This window comes from Carassius auratus, chromosome 40 (genome assembly GCF_003368295.1).
Source record: "Carassius auratus strain Wakin chromosome 40, ASM336829v1, whole genome shotgun sequence".
In the NCBI taxonomy this organism is placed as follows: domain Eukaryota; kingdom Metazoa; phylum Chordata; class Actinopteri; order Cypriniformes; family Cyprinidae; genus Carassius; species Carassius auratus.
Genome location: NC_039282.1, coordinates 7,316,973 through 7,336,228, shown reverse-complemented (window position 1 = coordinate 7,336,228; position 19,256 = coordinate 7,316,973). Strand labels below are relative to the sequence as shown.

Genomic DNA, 19,256 nt, shown 5'->3' with positions numbered 1-19,256 from the left:
CGCTCGACCATTTTTTTCTGACCGAAATCACATCCATAGGAGGAACTTGCCAGAAGCTCTTGTGCATGTTAAAGGACAATCACAACAGTGAGTTGCAGTGACAAACTAAGAAACTGGACTTCATTAATATTTCAATAAAACTTGGGCTATTCCTTTTTAAGACTGGAGTTTTGATTGAAAAGCTACATGAATTCACATGCACATGTACTCATTAAAAAACTGCCAAAAAATGAAGCCTAATCAATCAGTACAAAGGTTTTGTCATTGCATCTTTATTTCCAAGTTTTGCATCACCTTTGATCTTTATGGCAAATCTTCTCTTTTTGCATCAGTCATCAGAATGTAGCTGCGGACAAGAGAGGCTGAGCTCCATCCACTCTTCATCTCAGTAGGAGGGTCTCAGGGGCGAATGAATCGGTCCAGGGCTGGCTGGAGTAACTGAGGGAGGCCATGAGCAAAAACTTCTCTTTATGAACTGCACAGACTTGGGCTTCCACGCATAAAAATCGTGGGGGAGAAAAGAGTCTGAATTGTGGAGCGCTCGTCCTGTTCAGTCACACTGAAGACTACAGCGACAGACAGCTTAAGAGTTTCAACAGCCAAAAGCATGCGAGAAACATGGAAAACACTAAAAAGAAAAATAAATACATCTTGGAATTTAAAAAAAATAAAACAACTTAATACATTATTAGTTAAAAAAAATCCTTTCTCAACATATATTTTCTAAACAAAGAGCTCTGTACATTTTGGTATAGTTCTCCTTTCTCTAGCAAAGGCTGCTGGGAAAGGAGAAGAGACTGGGCTGCCCACGTTCGCTGGAATGAGGACATGTACTCGGGACAGGTAAGACTGAGAGGACACAGTCCGTCTTCCCTAACTGATGGGTTTGGGCAGAAGCGAGAGGCCTTGTTAGAATATTCCCCTCATTTTTGGATGGAGGTGTTCAGCAGTGAGGAAGACAGGCTTGTGCGGAGCATGTTCTGGATAGAAGCGTTGCCCCCATCATCACAGGAGCCAGGAACGTCTGCCACTATTTCTTATCTGTGGGAGGAACAAGAAAGAGTAGAATGACGGAATAATCCTGAAACAGAAACTCGGTGTTAAAGGCTGTTTGATTTGAAACGTTTAGTAGTCACTTTGGTGTTCACATTACCTCTGCTCTCATCTGTATCTGCCGTTGACCCAACAGGCTTTTGGCGAAGCAGATTATAATACTTTGTTTCCATCTCCTAAAAAGCAAAACCAAGTTATTACTCAAAGAACTTTAGGCTTAAAAATATTAAAAAGTACAGAAACTGATAACTAATAATCGTCCAACATTATCAACATTAACAATATCAAAAACTGTTTCTTCCAGAAAACAATTGCAACATCTGTTGTTTTTTTAGCACCGAGCAACAGAAAAGTTATTATTTGATATATTACCAATTTTTCAAACAGCCAGTTCTCTAAGTGGTTCAAAAGATTAAAAATGTATATATATATATATATATATATATATATATATATATATATATATATATATATATATATATATATATATATATATTAATCATAAATAAAAAAATACAATATTTAATATAATTACTATTAAGAAATCATTGACAACAATTAATTTATTTATTATTTTATAATGTATATACTGTATTTTCCGGACTGTAAGTCGCATAGTTTGGCTAGTCCTGCAACTTATAGTCAGGTGCGACTTATTTATCGTAATTAATTTGACATTAACCAATAGAAAACATTACCGTCTACAGCCACAAGAGGGCGATCTATGCTGCTCAAAGTGCTCCTGTAGTCTACACTGAGAACATAGAGCGCCCTCTCGCAGCTGTAGACGGTAATGTTTTCTCTTGGTTCTTGGTTCTAAATAAATGCGACTTATAGTCCAGTGCAACTTATATATGTTTTTTTTCCTCATCATGACGTATTTTTGGACTGATGCGACTTATACTCAGGTGCGACTTATAGTCCGAAAAATACCGTAATTGAAATAACATTAATCATTAATAAACATCATTAATAAATAAATACATGTATAAAAGTGATTTTAAAAACTGTATTATAATATATACACACATTTTGTCTATATATCACAAAATTGTATACAAAAAGTTTGAATTTTTACTACATATCGGTTATTAGACAAAAATGATATGTTATCCGTCATAAAAATCCAGTATACAAATGGACACAAATGTATGAAAAAAAATTATATATATATATATATATATATATATATATATATATATATATATATATACACACACACATATATACATACATACATATTTACTTAAAAGTATGCTAAGAACCTGACACACTCAAATTGTAAAACAAAAGACAAAACTAGTCTAATGAGCCAGTCTTTAAGAACGTAATGGCCTAAAAAAAAGTGCATTAAAATAATCAAGATCACATTTTATATAGCCAACAATTCAATCTTGAGTGTATTGTGAAAATTTTGTGGAGGCCTTAAGTTCAAAGAGTGGTAAGAGCAGACAGACCTTGAGGTGGTTGAGGTTGGCCTGCAGGCAGCGTAGATGTGAGAGGACCTCTCTGCTGAGGCGAGACGTGCTGCCTGAGGAGGGCGAGGAGAACTTGAGGCTGATGCCCGAGTCAGCAGCACAGCTGTGGGCCAAACTCGACTCCTTTCTCCCGACCTGAATATCGTCATCTGTACTGCTCTCGCCTGGGCCACCGTACCCCTCCAGAACCAGGTAAGCTGCTGAAAAGCACAACTACATCAGTCAGAACACTGACAATTTGAAGACTACTAACTGTAGTGCTACATATCTTGACACCATTTTTTCCAGCCCACTTCCCCCTATCAGCCAGTATTACCACAAAACTGTACGTTTCCTGGACAAACACCCACCGTAGTCCTCTGGGCACTCGTAGAAGCCTGTATCTCTAGAGGTGTAGTCCTGAGCTCGACTTGGGGTGCGCGTGGAGCTGTGCTCCACTGGTGTGCGTAGAGAGGTGGTCCTGAGGAGACGACTGCCGGCTGATCTGCCCAATCGCTCGCCCTCATCCTGAGCCATCAGCTGAGTCACCAGCACCTGCTTCAGCGCTGACACTGAAAAACACATTCATGTGTACACAGATCTTAGAAAATGATACACTGCCTCAAAACAACCTGAAATGAATAAGCATTTAACACAACATACAGGACAAGTGTGATACCGAGACCACGACTGATGATGATGAGAAAATGTCTGATTCAGATTTTATTTAATTGATTTATATTTTAATTGCTCACAAACCTTGAAACTGTTACAATAGGAATTATGATAAACATGCTTAATTACGGGGACATTCCACCCCGAAATTTTATTCTGTCATCATTTGCCAAACTTTTTTCTTCTGCAGAACATAAAAAAATAATTTGAAAAATATTAGTAACTAATCACTTTTGGTTCATATAGACTTCCCTTGTATTGGTTCTCCATATACGTAATACAAGTCAATGGGAACAAAAGTGTTTTGTTACCAACATTTTAGGGTGGACTGTCCTTTAACAAAAAATAAATAAATAAATAACATGCACCCATCTATTGATTTACTGGAACATATCACAGCATGAACACACCACAGTGATCAGTGAAATGCAAGAATCTTTTGGTGTGTTTTTTTTTTAATCAGTGAAAGATTTAGATTTCCCATTAATAAAACAAACTGTATCCCAACTTGATGCTCAGATATCAAAAGACCTATGATGACCTTATACAAAAAGCTTCATGTCAAAATGCATAAGATCCCAAGCTCACACATGTGTTGTTTTCAGCAGAAATTAATCTCATTAGGAAGAAAGAGTGCACAAGATCTTAAAAGACTTCTATTGTTCGATACTAAACTAATTAAAAAGACAACTGGAAAAAAGAATAAGTCTTTCCAGAAGTTTTTTTTGTTTTTAATCAATAGTGGCTGAATTGTCAGTTTCTTGAGTTGGCAGACAGACAGACAATGCCTCCCAATGCTGAGCAGAAGCCAAACAAATGGGCACAGTAGCCTTAACTCCTGGTATCTGGCATTGTTAAAATGTTTGGCAGGCACAATTTATTATGTAAATAATTATTGCACATTTATTATTTCAAGTTGTCAAAAATAAAACATAAAAGTGACGTGTTCCTAAGCTAATGCAGTTTAAATGCAGTCTTACAGGTTTTAAGGGCCTCGTCTGCTTTAGACGAGCAGGATAGAGAGTCTGTGTCCCTGCCGTCCAGATACGAGCCATCCCTGCCAGCTCTCGGGACCCGGTCCTCTTCCCCAGGGTTGGCGTCAGGGACACAATCCTGCAGGGCTGCCGTGGGTGAGCTTTCACTGTCTTTCTCTGAGGACAGATGATGAAGGCTCGAGTTATGTATGGTTGCAATCAACACTTTTACAATCAGAGAAGCGTTTGTACATTCACAGCTACCTGTGGCCTGGATGCTTCCTGTGGAGATCTGTTCAGAGCCTTTGCTGAACTTGCTTAACTCCACACTGTCTCTGTCACCACTAGAACACAAATGAACGTTTATGTAAGATACAGGCCTTTATTGTTTACATAAGCTGCTTTCAAATGCATTTTATGCATAGGTTTTATTGTTACTCTCGCCCCAGTCAAAGATGACGAAAATAATCAAACCTTCATTTGTTCTAAATTATTATATGAAATATAAATAACTATAACTATGATAATGTAAACAAAAAGGTCATCATAAACCATTCTTATATAGTGTGAACATAATTTAGAAATATGTATTTTTTTTTAAATACGCAAGTGATTAACTAAGCTTGGATCGGTAGGAAGTAGAGGAACTCACTCGTGCTGAGGCAAAGGAATGACGCTGTGGGGTTTGACGTTCGTAACATCTGCCCTTTGAGCAATCTCCTGTTGCCACCTGAATTAAAAGACAATTAACACTGCTCAATAAACGAGAGAGTAGTGGACTGCAGAAACATGAGAAGGAGAGAAGCGGCAAGAACTCACATTCTCTGCTCGGACACTGTTTGGGCCATCAGCTCATAAATCTGAGCTCCGTTTTTGGACATGGAGATCACAAAGAATGATCTGTTATCTGTTTGGGGAAATAAAGCAACCCCATGAGGATTCATTCTTTAAATATATGTGGGGAGAGTGTGTGCTTTTGACAAATGAGAAGTCAGACGCTCACCTGTCGCCACCGAGCGCACCAGCACAGTGCTGAGTTTGATGATGGGACTGAATATGTGTTTTGTGTCAGCCGTTCCTGCGAGGTTCTTGCTGTGACACCTGAGAATTAAACGCTCGTCCTGCTTCTGCAGCAACACCAGGATGTCTTCCAGGAGTAAGGTATACAGCTCTGACACAAGAACAGACACCAGAGTTATTATACGATCATCAAAATAAGCAAGCTTTTAGGAAGTTTGAGAGCAGTGGCTTACCAATAGTTTTGTCTTTGTTAATCTTCCAGGACAGAGGACCCTCGTGGACCATCTTCCTTTTAGTGAGATCCAGGTTCTGTGTGATGAGAAATGGATGATTAACTCGCATCCTTAAAATCCTAGTTGCTACTAGTTTTAATCACACAGCACCTAATTTAGATTTGATTTTCAAATCTGATCCTTATGTGGATAGACTGACTGTTTACTACGACATTTTGCAAAGTAAATGCCACATATTATTGAATTGATAAACATTTTTATCTTTCTGAAGAAGTACACAATTCGATTTAGCTCCTCAAGATGTTATCTTCCTAAAAATGAGTCTTAGACACACAAATGTGATTGACATTGATCCACATGATATAAAAACTGGTGGGATTCTCTGCTCCTCGAATACGGTTTTCCAGGAAAAATGCTTGACACATCTGTATGATTAGCTCTAACCTTGAACTCTGAGATCATGGGGTTCTCGCTCTGCTTGAGGGAAGACAGGTCCAGCCGTCTCTGGTAGTCCTCTAGTCTCTGTGGGACACAAACGAAATGCATATTAATGCTAAAGAATCCATTAACATTGGCTGAAAAATAAACTTTAAAGTTGCAATCCTTTAAAAAAAAGGACTGTCAATGCAGGAAAAATATTTTCCTAGCTGGCCTCTTTTTAATGAATTTTCTAATGAATGATCTCCAGCAGTTTACAGAACGCTTGATAATCCTGTTTTTACTTTAAGAGCATTTTCAGGGCTGATGTAAGAAGACCTGGAAGCTTTCAACCTAAAGATGAAAACTGACAATCATTAAGTTTTGGTTTTCCAGTCTTTCCTTTAAGCTGACCTGAGGCTATAAAGTCTGCCAACCTGAGAGAGAGTGGCAGCTCGGTCGAGTTGCACTGTTTACCTGTTTATTCTCTGACTCCTTCACGGACTGGTTGACGTGGCTGAGAATGAGTCGACAGCTTTCTGCTGCTCGTCTCACTTTGTCTTTCTCCTCTGACTCATCTGTCGGTAAAAAAGATACATAAACGTACATGCACACACATTTCAAGAAGAGACTAATCAACTCTTTAAGAACATCCTGGACCGCCAAGTGCCCTCTATTTACTTTAGTGCCCACCACTGAGAATATTGCCAAGTGCCAATGAATATGAGAAGAATCACCTCCTCCTTAATCACTAGTTATACTTTACATTTATTGCCTTCCTCTGACAATGCCAAGAGAGCCACAATTTAACACGTCTGCCAAATTATATGAGAGACACTTTGAAAGTGTGCAGTTCCCCCTTCAGAACATTTCAGAATAATACCGGGGATCTGAGAGCTGGCATAGCACTAATTTCCTAATGGTTGGTGTCCAGCCAGCAAACGCTTTTGAACAGCTAACACAATAAAGGTTAGGAAATTCTGACTTCTTATTTGTCAAACATACAGACTCCCACATATATTTCAAGAATTAATCCTTCATTTCCTCAAAATGTAGGGATTGAAAGGGGGTGATGTGAATCAGAGAAAAAATAAAAAATTAGATGAAAACTAAAAATATCTTCCAAAATGACCAAATCTGAATATAGTTTTGTAAAATACAAAAAACAAACACCAACTCTGCTTCACATTTGTATGAATATGTATGTTAATAAATAATTTGTTTTATAAAAAAAAAAAAAACTGAAATTTATAACTGATGGTAAAACTGAATTTTCAGCAGACGTTATTCCAGTTCTTGGTGTCACATGATCGTTCAGAAATCATTCTAATATGCTGATTTGCTGCTCATGAAAACATTTCTTCACATCTTCTAATCAGTGTTGAAAATAACGGCTGTCTTGAGGTCTTCTGCAGAGTTATGAAAAATATGGTCAACATTCAATAACGTAAGCAACTTCCTCAAAACTTTCAGGACTCACAACTGAATTTAATAAGTTTGGTTGCTCCTCTGTCACATCACGGACAAACCTATGGCATGAGGTGAGGGTGTCACAAATCATTTTTTATTGTCAATCAGCAATGCTATGATTAAAAAAAAACCTTTCGGGTTAAACAAAATGACAGAACAGATGTTTTGTTTGGTTCTCCAAATGTTTTAAATGCACAGAAGAACAGGAGTCACACCTGGTAGTAAACTTGGATGTCAATTTTAAACAGCCATTTTGTTCTTAATTATTTTGTTGTTGTGAATTTGTTTTAAATATTGTGTTAAACAAGCATTAATTTAACTTTAATGTAAATCTTGCTGCAAATGATGCATAAAACTGACTAAATAAGGCCTGGATGCATGAAGGAGTAAATACCTGTGTACTTGACAATGTTGTCCATCAGTAAGGGGTACTTTGTGAACCTCTGCATCTCTGCAGGGATGATGTCCTTTAGCTGTAATCGTCGACACAGTCGATTGCTTTCAGCCTCCTGCAGATGGTGCACAGACAATCAAACAAGAAATTGAGGACAACAGTACATGCAAATCCACAACAAAATCCTCCCTAATCTTCTGCATATTTTTCCATTATCAAAAGTCTCCAACATCATGAATAATACACTTCAGCATGGGTTTTATCCTTCACTCAAGTGAGAAAGTAATCCTCAGCAAGGTACGGTAACTGGAATCACTAATGTCTCGGTGAACAACCACAAAAACACCTCAGAAATGTGTAAATGTACTGTTACCTCATTCACAAACATCTTCATGTCGTCCATCAGAGGGACAGCTTAATCAAAAACCATCATTTATTCACCCTCATCTTGTTCCAAACCTGTATGATTTTTGCTTTTTTGTTAGGCAGAATGTTCACATGTTGCTTTTTTTTCTATACCCGTCTTGTCAGTACTAACTAAAGCTATTAAAAATAACTTTTATTCATTAAAATAAAGCAGAAATAAAACAAAATATACATATCAGATGACAATTTAAGAGTTAAACCATTCAAATTAGAAATGATACCTGAATTGCTCAAATTAATGAAACTAACACTGAAATAAAAAAATAAACAGAAATATAGAAAAACTAATAAAAATGGCAAAAGCACATAAAATTACTAAAACTAAATTTTAAATGAAAATGTAATAAATATAACCAAACCAAATTCAAAATATGAATAAATACTATAATAGTATATATGAATTATACTAAATTAACTCATAGCTGTGTTCTTCAGATGAGAACACAGTTAAAACGAGGTCCTGACTCTCTGTGGTCATTAAAAATCCCATGGCACTTCTCGTAAAGAGTAAGGGTGTATCCACGGTGTCCTTGCCAAGTTCCCTCCACTGTCCCATCTCTTTTGAGCTCATATTGAGGCATTGTGTGAGGATTCGAACAGACTGAAGTCAGTCATTATTAACTTAAAATGTTCCTAACCTCTGCTCTCACTAGTCAACATTCATTTACAATGCATGAAAAGAGCAGTGTGAAATCTCCTTTTCCGTTCCATAGAAGAAAGTCAGTCAAATGGATTTGGAACAACATGGAGGTGAGTAAACCACGGCGATTTGGGGTGAACTGCTTCTGTAAAATGTGAAAAAGTTCCATTTGATCTAATATACACCTCAAATGCACAATGAGGATTTTACATTTTTATTACACCTTTATGTTCTAGTGCTTACACACTAGTTTTCTCAATGGAGAGATTAGCGCGGTTGATTTCAGAAAATGCGGTGTATGTGGAAAGGCTGTTAAATCTGAAGTCTTACGCTCTGTGTTCCCTTCATCCACTTCATCCGCTCCACAAAACTACATCTGCTTAAGGTTCATAAACTCTTATCTCCAAGATAAGCAAATTCTAAAGTATATCCTACAAATAAAACTCCAATTAAATAAAAATCTCTTTTGCCTTCCATTTTCTCTAATGTTTGGTTGCAAGGCAAAGCTAATACTATTTAAAAAAAAAAATCCAAGACTACTTTATTTAGATAAGCATCTCTTCTGCTGTAGGGCTGTCAATTTACTAAAACATAATTAAAATTAATTGCAAATCAAAATAATCAAGTTGATACATTAACACATTCTGTTCCTCCAAGAATAATATATATAAGACAGAATGAAACAGTGAATATTGAATAAATGTGCTATCAGCATTATTTAATCAAATCAACTTTGACAGGCCTGAATGAGAAAAATAAACTCTGTAAAATACAAATGTACAAAAGTTTGGGGTCAGTAAGATTTTTTTTTAAAGGAATTAATAGTTTCATCCAGCAGAAATGCATCAAACTGATCAAAAGTTACATTAAGAGAAATAATCTAACAAAATATTTCTATTTCAAATAAACTGTCCTTTTTAACTTTCTGTTAATGAAACAATATTGAAAAAATGTATCGCAGTTTCCACAAAAATAAAACCTTGTTTTCACCACTAGTGACAATAATAAGAAATGTTGCTTGAGATTCATGCGACACTGAAGACTGAAGTAATGCATACTGAAAATTCAGCATATTAAAATTGAAATTTTTAATACATTAAACTAGACAACAGTTATTATTAATTGTAATAACATCACAATTAAATTTTTAGTTTGATTAAATAAAAGCAATGTTGGAGAGCATAAGAAATATCTTTCAAAAGAGTTTTAAAAACCGTACTAGCCCCAAACCTTTGAACGGTAACTGTATGTCTGTAGTGCGGCTCTCAAGTGAACTGCAGCTCTATCAGCCAGGAGTCTCGACCCACCTGCACGAAGGAGGTGAAACGCTGGTCCTTCTTCTGCCGGGATTTGATGAGCTCCAGGGCGAAGGGCTGGTTACTGCAGAAAGTGCCCACTGCTTGCTTGATCTTCTCCTCCTCTCCACCACTGAACTAGAAAACAACAAACAACAAGGATTTGTGGGTGGGTGGGAGTCTTATCACTCAGAGAAGACCTACCACAACGGCCACAGGATACGAGCAAAACATTAGCCCTCACCCAAGACAGCAGCTCATCTCCTATGTGGCCGATGACCGATGACTCGTTCTTCTTGCGTATCGCTGTCATTTGATCTGCTATCCTCACTGAAATTTTAGACAGCAGATGCCATGATGTGAAACACGTGGCGGTTTATCAGAAGAAAATGTATCGGAAGCAAACATACTGTGCAACTGGATGATTTCCTCCAGGTTGGTGAAAATGTTCTTGATGTCAGCAGGGGGCAGTATGTTCTCTCGGGTGAGTTTCTGGTAGAACACACTGTCTAGGACCTTCAGCATGTGTACGTGGGTTCGCTCCGTGTAGAACAGTTCTAAGAGCACCAGATAGAAAGAGGGATACTTCAAAACTAAAACAACACCTCTAACAATGCACTGTGCATGTTAAACCTATACAGATTTACAGAGCACCTGTCTTATTTCTGTAGTGAAATGAAAACAAGATTGTACCATTAATGACTTCTTGTCTCTTGATCTCGTGGGGCGTCAAGCCTGCTAAAACATCACGCCTGACCACCTGCTGCCAGTTAGGAGGATCTACATCAGAGTAAACATCACTCCCCTGATCATCCTCACTCTGCAACTCTTCAAACCTGTGAGGGAGGAGATGGTACACAGATTAACACCCTCATTAAGCTTAATGTGCATCTCTATCTGAATGTGAGAGCTGGTGTAAAATAAGAGTGTATGCACACAAGAAGCCTTTCAAAAAGCGGGTTAACTGTATTCTTCTAACCAAGTTTTATGCACAATGTTATACACATTTTTTTTTAGACTGTACAACTACTATTTTAATCTCAGCCAAATCAACTGATATTTGATGCTTAATGTGGGTAGATACAAATAAGACTGTACTATGAGCATGGGAGCCTAGAAACAAGAAAATGTCCTCATCACAGCTTGTTGAAAAAAGAACTAGCTTTTATAGATTGTCGCTTTTTAGATAGGACACAGTGTATAGAGTGATGTGGGTGATTGACAGCAGTACCTTCTACTCAGTTTAGGTGTGCCCACATCAAGCAGTCTGAAAAACAGTACATACATGCTCACTACATTTATAAAGTGATCACATATTTGATCACAAAAACTTGGGTGATATGAGAATTCATGTTATGGCTTTTGGTTTGTAAATGCTACAAATGAATTTAGACAACAACATTATAATGTAAAGTTAGTTATTATGCATTTGCACATTTCAAAAAGATTCTATTTAACACTGTCATTACTTATTATTTAAAAAGGTGAACTTTGAGTGGCAATGGCAGATATTTATTAGACATCAATAAATCATGCATTGTAAACAAGGTGGAAATAGAAGTTGAATCACTAGTTTTTCCACCATCAGACACTAATAGCATTGTAACATTAGAGAAATTGCAATTAAATTTTGCAGGCAGAGAGAGAAAAAAAAAGTCAATAGTCAAGAGAGCTTCATGCATTGCTTACTCAGAGTTCACTCTCAAATCAACCAGCTTTCTGTTGGTTATTGGCATAAAAACAAGAACAACTTTATCACAAGCAAAATCTACATGGGGAACTTTCACCGAAAAATGTTAAATGTGACCACGCATTGAGAAAGATCAAGACTTGTTTGAAATAAGTCTGAAATAATAAAGAAACAGATATGTGATATGCACCTGTATCCATCTTCATCTAGCTGGTCCATGTTGTATGGGATGTCATCACAGGGTTGGTAGATGTTGTCCAGCACATCTCCAGACTGCAGCCCATCACTGAGCCGGGGGACCACCACAGACGAGCTCATATCTGAGGACACACAAGACACCGTTTCAGATGGCATGTCCAGGAAATTAAAGGAACCATCACTCTGATGAATGAGATGAAGATGCAATACTCACTAAACTCCAGGTCCTTGCCAGAGGGGTCTGACGGTGAACTGTAAAGGGCGCTGAAGGGGGGAGAGCTGATCAAACTAGGGCTCTGTAGGAGGTCTGAGCCCTCACTCGACTGACTGCCCCGCAGACGTCCACCCTCTATCAGATCTGATCCGCCCAAAGCTGGCTGAGACATCTGCTTCTGAGGCCGATGCTTGATGTTGTCCCCGGCCTTCCCAGCTGCTCAAACACACACCAAACAAGATTTGCCATCAATATGAATATTTCACCACCCAGAGGAAGGAAAGCAAAAGTCTTCAGATTTTAGAATTTGCCAGAAATTGCAAGCTTTCAGGCCTAACATTAACTACACTACCAAAAATCTGTGGTCAATTTGTGTAATGTTTTGAAAGTCTCACCAAGGCTGCATTTATTTGATCAAATGTAACATTTTAAAATGTAATTTATTTCGTAATGTAAAGCTGAATTTTCAGGAACCATTTCTCCAGTCTTCGTTGTCACATGATCTTTCAGAAATCATTCTCATATGCTGATTTAGTGCTCAAGAAACATTTCTTATTATTAAATGTTGCAAACAGTTGTGCTGCTTAATATTTTGGTGGGAACCATGATACCCATGACTTTTTCAGGATTCATTGATGAATAGAAATATAAATATCAATGATGTCAAAACAAATGAGCTGTCACTTTTGATCAATACTTGCTAAACAGAAGTATTCATTTCTTTTAAAAAAAAAAAACATATTGAACAGTAACGTAAATTTGATTGCAGAATCAATATATTTTAACAAATATATGTAAACAGAGTTTTAAACACGTTAACTAAAAACAAAACAAAAAAGCCCACCAATATGCCAGTTTTTAATAAAATAACATCAAAGACAGTTTCATAGCTAGTAAATATATATGTCCAGTACATTTTTTCAAACCAGCAGCTGGTTAATGCTGGATCAGAATCAACACAAAAAAGTTTCAAGCCTTTGAAAAAAAAAAAAAAAAAAAAAAGCCTGTCTTCAGAAGCTGCAGGTAGTCCACTGTCCACATTAGACTTACATGGTACTGAATCGATGCGACTGGGCCACCGCTGGGGCACCCGGATCGGAAAGCGAGGCTTTTTCTTCTCCTCCCCTTCCTTCTCCGTTTTGCTTTTCTGTTCAGAAAGGATAAAACAACAATCCTCAGGATAAGGACATTGCCATGGGAAGACGGAGAAGATAATTACTCCATTCCAAAACCTAGTAAACTGCATATAGAGAGGACAGTTTAAAACATTAGAAGCGTGCTCTGGCCATGATGGCAATATAATTATACCACACTGCATGCATCATTCACATAGCAGGATAATTCACCCAGTACACACAAGATCAGAAAACTGTGTGGATCATGTTTATTCACATATATTCATTTTGCTTCAACACAGCCACAAAATCTTCCTGTGCAATTTAGTAAAATATTTTATTTAAAATATTAATTTCTTTATTTTACAGCACAATAGTAATGTATAACTATTTTATTATCTTCCAAAAATCAAAAAGTACATACATTTTTGTGCACCCTCTTTTTTATATTTATTAGATTAATATGCTAACACAAAACTACATTTATGTAAATAAAGGATTTTACAAAGAACGTTCCAATTAATTCAAACGAGTTTCCATTAATATGATCCCTCACAAGATAATTGACAAGAAGTCAGGAATTGGAACAGAGTTAAGTGGTAGAAATATGAAAAAGTGAGGTGGCAGTTAACAGTACAAGCATATACCCTTAGTTTGGAAGGAAGAAAATGAAGTCGAACTCGTTTGGACTCCAGGTTTCGTTGTTCTTTCACCCGAACTCCCAGATGCTTCATGTACATAAAGATCACATACTGTATGGAGTTGCTGGAAGACACAAAACTGTGTATTAGAGCTGAATTGAACTCTTTCACTGTCCAAGCTTAGTAACTACAGCACAGCAAGTCTTTCATTTCCTAATATAGATTTGAGTCTCTGAGGGTTGTGTTGTGCCTGTTGAGTGCTGTTGGCTCCATGTGGACACCTCCTTCTGTTCTACATGACTCCTATCTTATAGTGCCTACTGCCATATGTCTCCAAACTCACGTGCATCAAGTCCATCATCTATCTTCTCACATATGTTTCACATTCATAAATCATACAGACTTGTGGTGTTTCCATGTGGCATCTCAAATATGTTTGCCTACATTATGGTAAATGAGGACTAGGAAATGCATGAAGATTAGAAATGCCATTAAGTCGCTCTGTTCTGCAGCATCTTGCATTTGTGTCAAGTGTCAATATGCTGGCGCACCCCAGGCTGACAATTTACAAACAAATCCAACGCAACGTCTTTATGCACGATCAAATAACACTCATCCTTAATGTCTTTACTGTCGATCTTCATGAATGGGGTTTGCCGGAAGAAAACATGATAAATTCTCACCATTTCTCCTCTTCTGTGGTTTGTGAAGTCAACCTGCAAGAGACAAATGTGTAAGATAGAGGACAGCCATTAAGCAGACAATCTTGAGTATGATGAGTAGGGCTGGATGATACTTGGAATATATTTGTCGTTTATTTTTTTTCTTCTGAAATACATAAATAAAAAGGATTAAAAACACAGAATAATAAAGCATTTTTTTATTTTATTTAGCATAACAATTTCTCACTTTTTCAGTCTATTGCCAATATTACAATTATGTTTTGATATTTTTGTATTTGTTCTGAAATAGATAAATAAAAGCACTAAAAGGGTCATAACAATATAATTAAAATTGAGAACAACAGCCAAATTTCCATTTAACTAATATATATATATATATATATATATATATATATATATATATATATATATATATATATATATATATATATATATATATATTACATCTTTAGTGTATTGACAATTTTACATTTATTTTAATATTTATGTATTTGGTTTGAAATGGAAAAAAGGACCAAAAGGGTAATAATGATATAGCTAAACATTTTTTATTTAGCAATATAGCTACATTTCTCAAAATCTTCACAGTCTATTGAAGGGATTAAGTTTAAATTGGATTTAAGTGTTTGAAATGCATCAACTGAACTTTAATAAAGGGTGCTAATACTTAAGAGTCTTTTTTATATCCATTTTAAGATATTTTTTCAAAAATTAAAATTTTAACCAAACAGCCACTGAAACCAAGCAGAAGCAAACAAATACTTAATTTTAATATCTATAACTGTATATCAATAAATATCATTCCTGATTTAAATTCTAACATTATTATTTTATTATTAATATATCCAGCCCTGATGCGGAGTGATTAACAGAGTGTGTGAGGTTCTCACAGAATGTCATCTATCTTGGATAGGATGTTTTCAGCACATGATCTCTCTCTCTCTAGAGCCAGCTGTTGAAAGTCCAGACGAGACAGCTCTACATCAGCCAGGGTCAAGCCCATACTGCGCTTCTGCCTGTAAGAGTGGATGCACTTGTTTTGTAGGTGTTACTGTCAATCTGAAGGACTGCAATGTGGCAGCACAAGTTAGTGATGAAATTTAAATGTCTATATTCCTGACCTGAAGTCCTCCAAGTTTCTCTGTACATCCGGAAGGAGAGTTTCCTGCATTGTCTGTAAATATTGCCTGTGTAATTCCTCTGGTATCAGCTCTGGTCTCCGACGCTCTGACATTTGAGCACACACACATTTCATTGTTTTATATAAATATTTGTTTTTCTAGCTTCTTACGCTCACAAAATCCTTTTTCATCTTTTTCCATTTATTAAAAAAATTTAGGGACCATTAGCTGATCCAAAGATCTAAGTGATAAGTGACATGTCAGACTCACATAGACATATATTACGGTGTTTAAATAGGGACATATAATAGAGTTAAATATTTCTATATAAAACTTATTTATAATTGCATTATACAAACCAGAATCTTATTTAAAAGAAAACATAAAAACAAAAAACAAAACCAAACAGCAACAAAAAGGACAATTTTCCCTCAAATGAAATCTAGTCAAGTGTACATACAACACAAAAATATTTCTCACAAATGCACATTAGAACACACCCAGACATGACCAGTAAACAACCTGCATGAACAGAAACATCAGAATGAGTCACTAAACATGTTGCCTTTTTAAGAAATGTGAACATGACACACGGCCAGAGTGACCAAGGGCTCCAGAAGCTAAATCCATAATTACATGAAGAGTCAATGTGAATGTTAAACAGGATTTGTGCTTTCTGAAAAACTGCAGGTTTCCCACCAAGGGCTGAGAAATGATTATGTGGTTGGATGTTGAAATCAACACACAACAGCGCGAGGGTGAGAACCACTTTTGTGCTTCTATTAAGACAGTTCTAAAATTAACTGTGCTTACCGAGCTCAGAGGAGATGGATTCAGGCACAGCGACTTTCAAATTCTGTTGAACGAAAATAATAAATTAAAAAGGGCTTTCTTACAAAAGAAAAAAAGCAGCATTTTTTTCTCCCTGCAAAACAACTACAAACACTACAATAACAAAGTAACAAAACAGCAGAGCTGTGGGAAAAGATATGCACGAGTTCCAAATGAACTACCCATCCATCTGACAGAAAGAGAACAAAGTTTGCTGCAGGGAAGACGCGCACCCACTCACAAACACACACAGAGTTTGAGAACAACAATATGTGATGACCGTGGAGGTAAAAGGTTGTCTTAGAGCTTGTTTGCTTCCTGACCCTGAGGGTGCTGGGAAAGGAGTAACCCTCCACACACCTCTCAGGACAAAAGGTGCGGTTGATCTGGGTGGATACAGGCTTTTGCCTCAACTTGTCCACAGACCAAATAAGACCAAGGCAGAGCAGAAAATGACGGGGTTGAGCGAGAAGAGATGAGATGTGAAAAGCTCCACTTACTGCCCCTCGGTCTATGAAGAACGTCAAGAAGTCCATGAATATCCGCCGTGTTTCTTTGGAGTTGGTATGTTTGTAGAGCTCAGCGTACAGGTAGCAGAGCTGGGGAGGCAAGTGAGATTACACACAAGCTCATAAATTCTCAGATATGGTGAACTGAATTAATGAAGGCAAGTTACTGATTTAACAAAGATCCTAAAATCCCTTTTTCAGAATCTATGGGGTATTTTTTTGTCAACCCAAGTTGACAGTTTTATACTGTCAGTCAGGTGAAAATTATAAATCTGATTGCTGAGAAAGCCTGACCAATAGCAATAGTCTCGCTTGTCTTAGCAAGCACTGCTAATTACTGCTGGGACTCACCAGAGGTGCAGGGTCAAACTGAGAGATCACATGGTGTATGAAGGCAGCAAGATGAGCGGGACGAGTCTTGAGCAGCTCGATACTCTGGAAGCAGCTGCACTGGCCGTTCACCTGAGACACATCGGATCAGATTAAAGAGTAGGTGACTAAGACCATGGTCCCTCCACTGAGGGAAAGGAACTGAAAATACCTGCTCCTGCTCAATGTCAAAGTCGTCATCTTCAGCAGCAATGATCTCTGAAGCCGGTTGGGAGAATGGGTTCCCTACGGTGGATGAGACACGAGTCTCCTACGGGAAGTAGAAAGGCGTGACAATCATGCTCATCAGAAATCAAGTGGAAAGGTCCATCAAAAGCAATGGTTCTCACTAGGTCAGAGCCGTCCTCGACATCAGGGGAGGGGCAGGAATTGAGGCTGTCTCTGGGGGTGCTCTTCGGACTGGAACAGCTGGAGTCCCTTTGGCTCTCTGGAGAGGCTGGGTAGAATCGGCGCTGGACCTGCACATCACACACCATACACACAATTAATTACACCACAGGGAAGCAAGGAACAAGAACCACTGAGTACACTCGTGAAATAAGTGCCACTGTTTAACTGAGATCAGTGAAGATATCGCACTGATAAGAGAGCACAATGTACACTTACAAATGACACTGAACTTCCACTCCAGAGACCCTCTGGGCTGAAATCTCCCTTATATCGATTCTCATCCGCCCAAAAGCCATCTTCACTGTTCCTGACACACAGACTCTCCTAAAGCATAGATTCAGATAGTCATGTACATGCCTGATAATTCAAAGCTATTGAATCAGATTCAAGATATATTTAAACTAACGTAATGTCTAATAAATGGTCAAGCAATATATCAATCAGATTAATCAATTAGTATCCTCTGAAAATTGTTTGCCCAAAAATTATTGCATAAGAAAGAAGGGAAACCTGCTATTATCCAAAAGCACACATTTTTACATATATATTTTTAGTAATTTATGTAAAAATTTTAATTCCAGGTTTTTAAATTATTTTTATTCAGATAAGACATTAAGCCACCTATTATACTCACCTTACTCACACTTACATATATATATATATATATATATATATATATATATATATATATATATATATATATATATATTATAATTTATTTTAAAATGTAATTTATTCCTGTTATGGCGAAGCTGAATTTGTCACATGATCCTCCAGAAATCATTCTAATATGGTGATTTGGTGCTCAATTATTTTTATAAGTTTAGAAAATGGCTGCGTTGTAAGATTTTTGTGGAAACTTAACTATCATATAATATACAAATAAGGGCTGTCCTCGACTAAGGATTTTTCTGGTCGACTTGTTCATTTTAAGCATTAGTCGACTAATTGCACGCTTATTAATAAACCATTTAATCATTAAAATGATCCTTAAACTGCCTACAAAGCCTAATAAGCACTCAAGCACACGCATAAAGCTTGCAACAGCGCACCGCAGAAGCTATGCTTATGAATGTGTCAGGGAAAAACAGTAAGGAGGCTGCATTAACATTTTAATCATTAACTGATGATCAAGTGCTTTCTAGTCAACTCCAAAGTATAGTTGATGCGTCTGTTTGCATGTTTCACATGGATTATTACGTAATCTGATAATATTTGTTTTACATTTTTTTTGTGCTCATTTTAAAGTAGACATTTCACTCTCTATAGATATACTTTTAATGTCTGATTTGCACTCAAGTTTACAGACCGAAACAGCAGAAAGTGTATCCTGTTTGGTTTCATTATTTTACAAAAGCACATTTATTACGGAATATTTTAAGAGCAAGTGAGCGCACCGGTGCCTTCATCTGTCCTGCAG

The 19,256-nt window shown here is 37.0% G+C and overlaps 1 protein-coding gene across 4 annotated transcripts in view; it reads right to left on the bottom strand.

Annotated features, from left to right (window-relative positions):
* Window positions 1-244: 244 nt before the first annotated feature.
* The window catches only part of LOC113058433 (rho guanine nucleotide exchange factor 12-like), a 46,982-nt gene continuing 27,970 nt past the window's right edge, over window positions 245-19,256 (bottom strand). For 2 of the 4 annotated variants that reach the window (XM_026226333.1, XM_026226337.1), the window contains 31 exons: window positions 18,053-18,160; window positions 17,776-17,904; window positions 17,598-17,696; window positions 17,408-17,518; window positions 17,048-17,146; window positions 16,530-16,572; window positions 15,717-15,822; window positions 15,486-15,611; window positions 14,596-14,628; window positions 13,919-14,036; window positions 13,207-13,303; window positions 12,157-12,372; window positions 11,935-12,064; window positions 11,286-11,321; window positions 10,748-10,890; window positions 10,465-10,611; window positions 10,299-10,384; window positions 10,067-10,192; window positions 7,694-7,808; window positions 6,307-6,407; window positions 5,857-5,934; window positions 5,413-5,488; window positions 5,163-5,330; window positions 4,979-5,066; window positions 4,812-4,889; window positions 4,424-4,503; window positions 4,166-4,336; window positions 2,882-3,082; window positions 2,511-2,731; window positions 1,154-1,229; window positions 245-1,041 (listed from right to left, as the gene is read on the bottom strand). In XM_026226333.1, coding sequence (XP_026082118.1) covers window positions 1,031-1,041; window positions 1,154-1,229; window positions 2,511-2,731; window positions 2,882-3,082; window positions 4,166-4,336; window positions 4,424-4,503; window positions 4,812-4,889; window positions 4,979-5,066; window positions 5,163-5,330; window positions 5,413-5,488; window positions 5,857-5,934; window positions 6,307-6,407; window positions 7,694-7,808; window positions 10,067-10,192; window positions 10,299-10,384; window positions 10,465-10,611; window positions 10,748-10,890; window positions 11,286-11,321; window positions 11,935-12,064; window positions 12,157-12,372; window positions 13,207-13,303; window positions 13,919-14,036; window positions 14,596-14,628; window positions 15,486-15,611; window positions 15,717-15,822; window positions 16,530-16,572; window positions 17,048-17,146; window positions 17,408-17,518; window positions 17,598-17,696; window positions 17,776-17,904; window positions 18,053-18,160 — 3,417 coding nt within the window. In that variant the 3' untranslated portion in view covers window positions 245-1,030. The remainder of the gene's footprint in view (window positions 1,042-1,153; window positions 1,230-2,510; window positions 2,732-2,881; window positions 3,083-4,165; window positions 4,337-4,423; window positions 4,504-4,811; window positions 4,890-4,978; window positions 5,067-5,162; window positions 5,331-5,412; window positions 5,489-5,856; window positions 5,935-6,306; window positions 6,408-7,693; window positions 7,809-10,066; window positions 10,193-10,298; window positions 10,385-10,464; window positions 10,612-10,747; window positions 10,891-11,285; window positions 11,322-11,934; window positions 12,065-12,156; window positions 12,373-13,206; window positions 13,304-13,918; window positions 14,037-14,595; window positions 14,629-15,485; window positions 15,612-15,716; window positions 15,823-16,529; window positions 16,573-17,047; window positions 17,147-17,407; window positions 17,519-17,597; window positions 17,697-17,775; window positions 17,905-18,052; window positions 18,161-19,256) is intronic. The other 2 variants (XM_026226334.1, XM_026226336.1) reach the window with 2 other exon arrangements.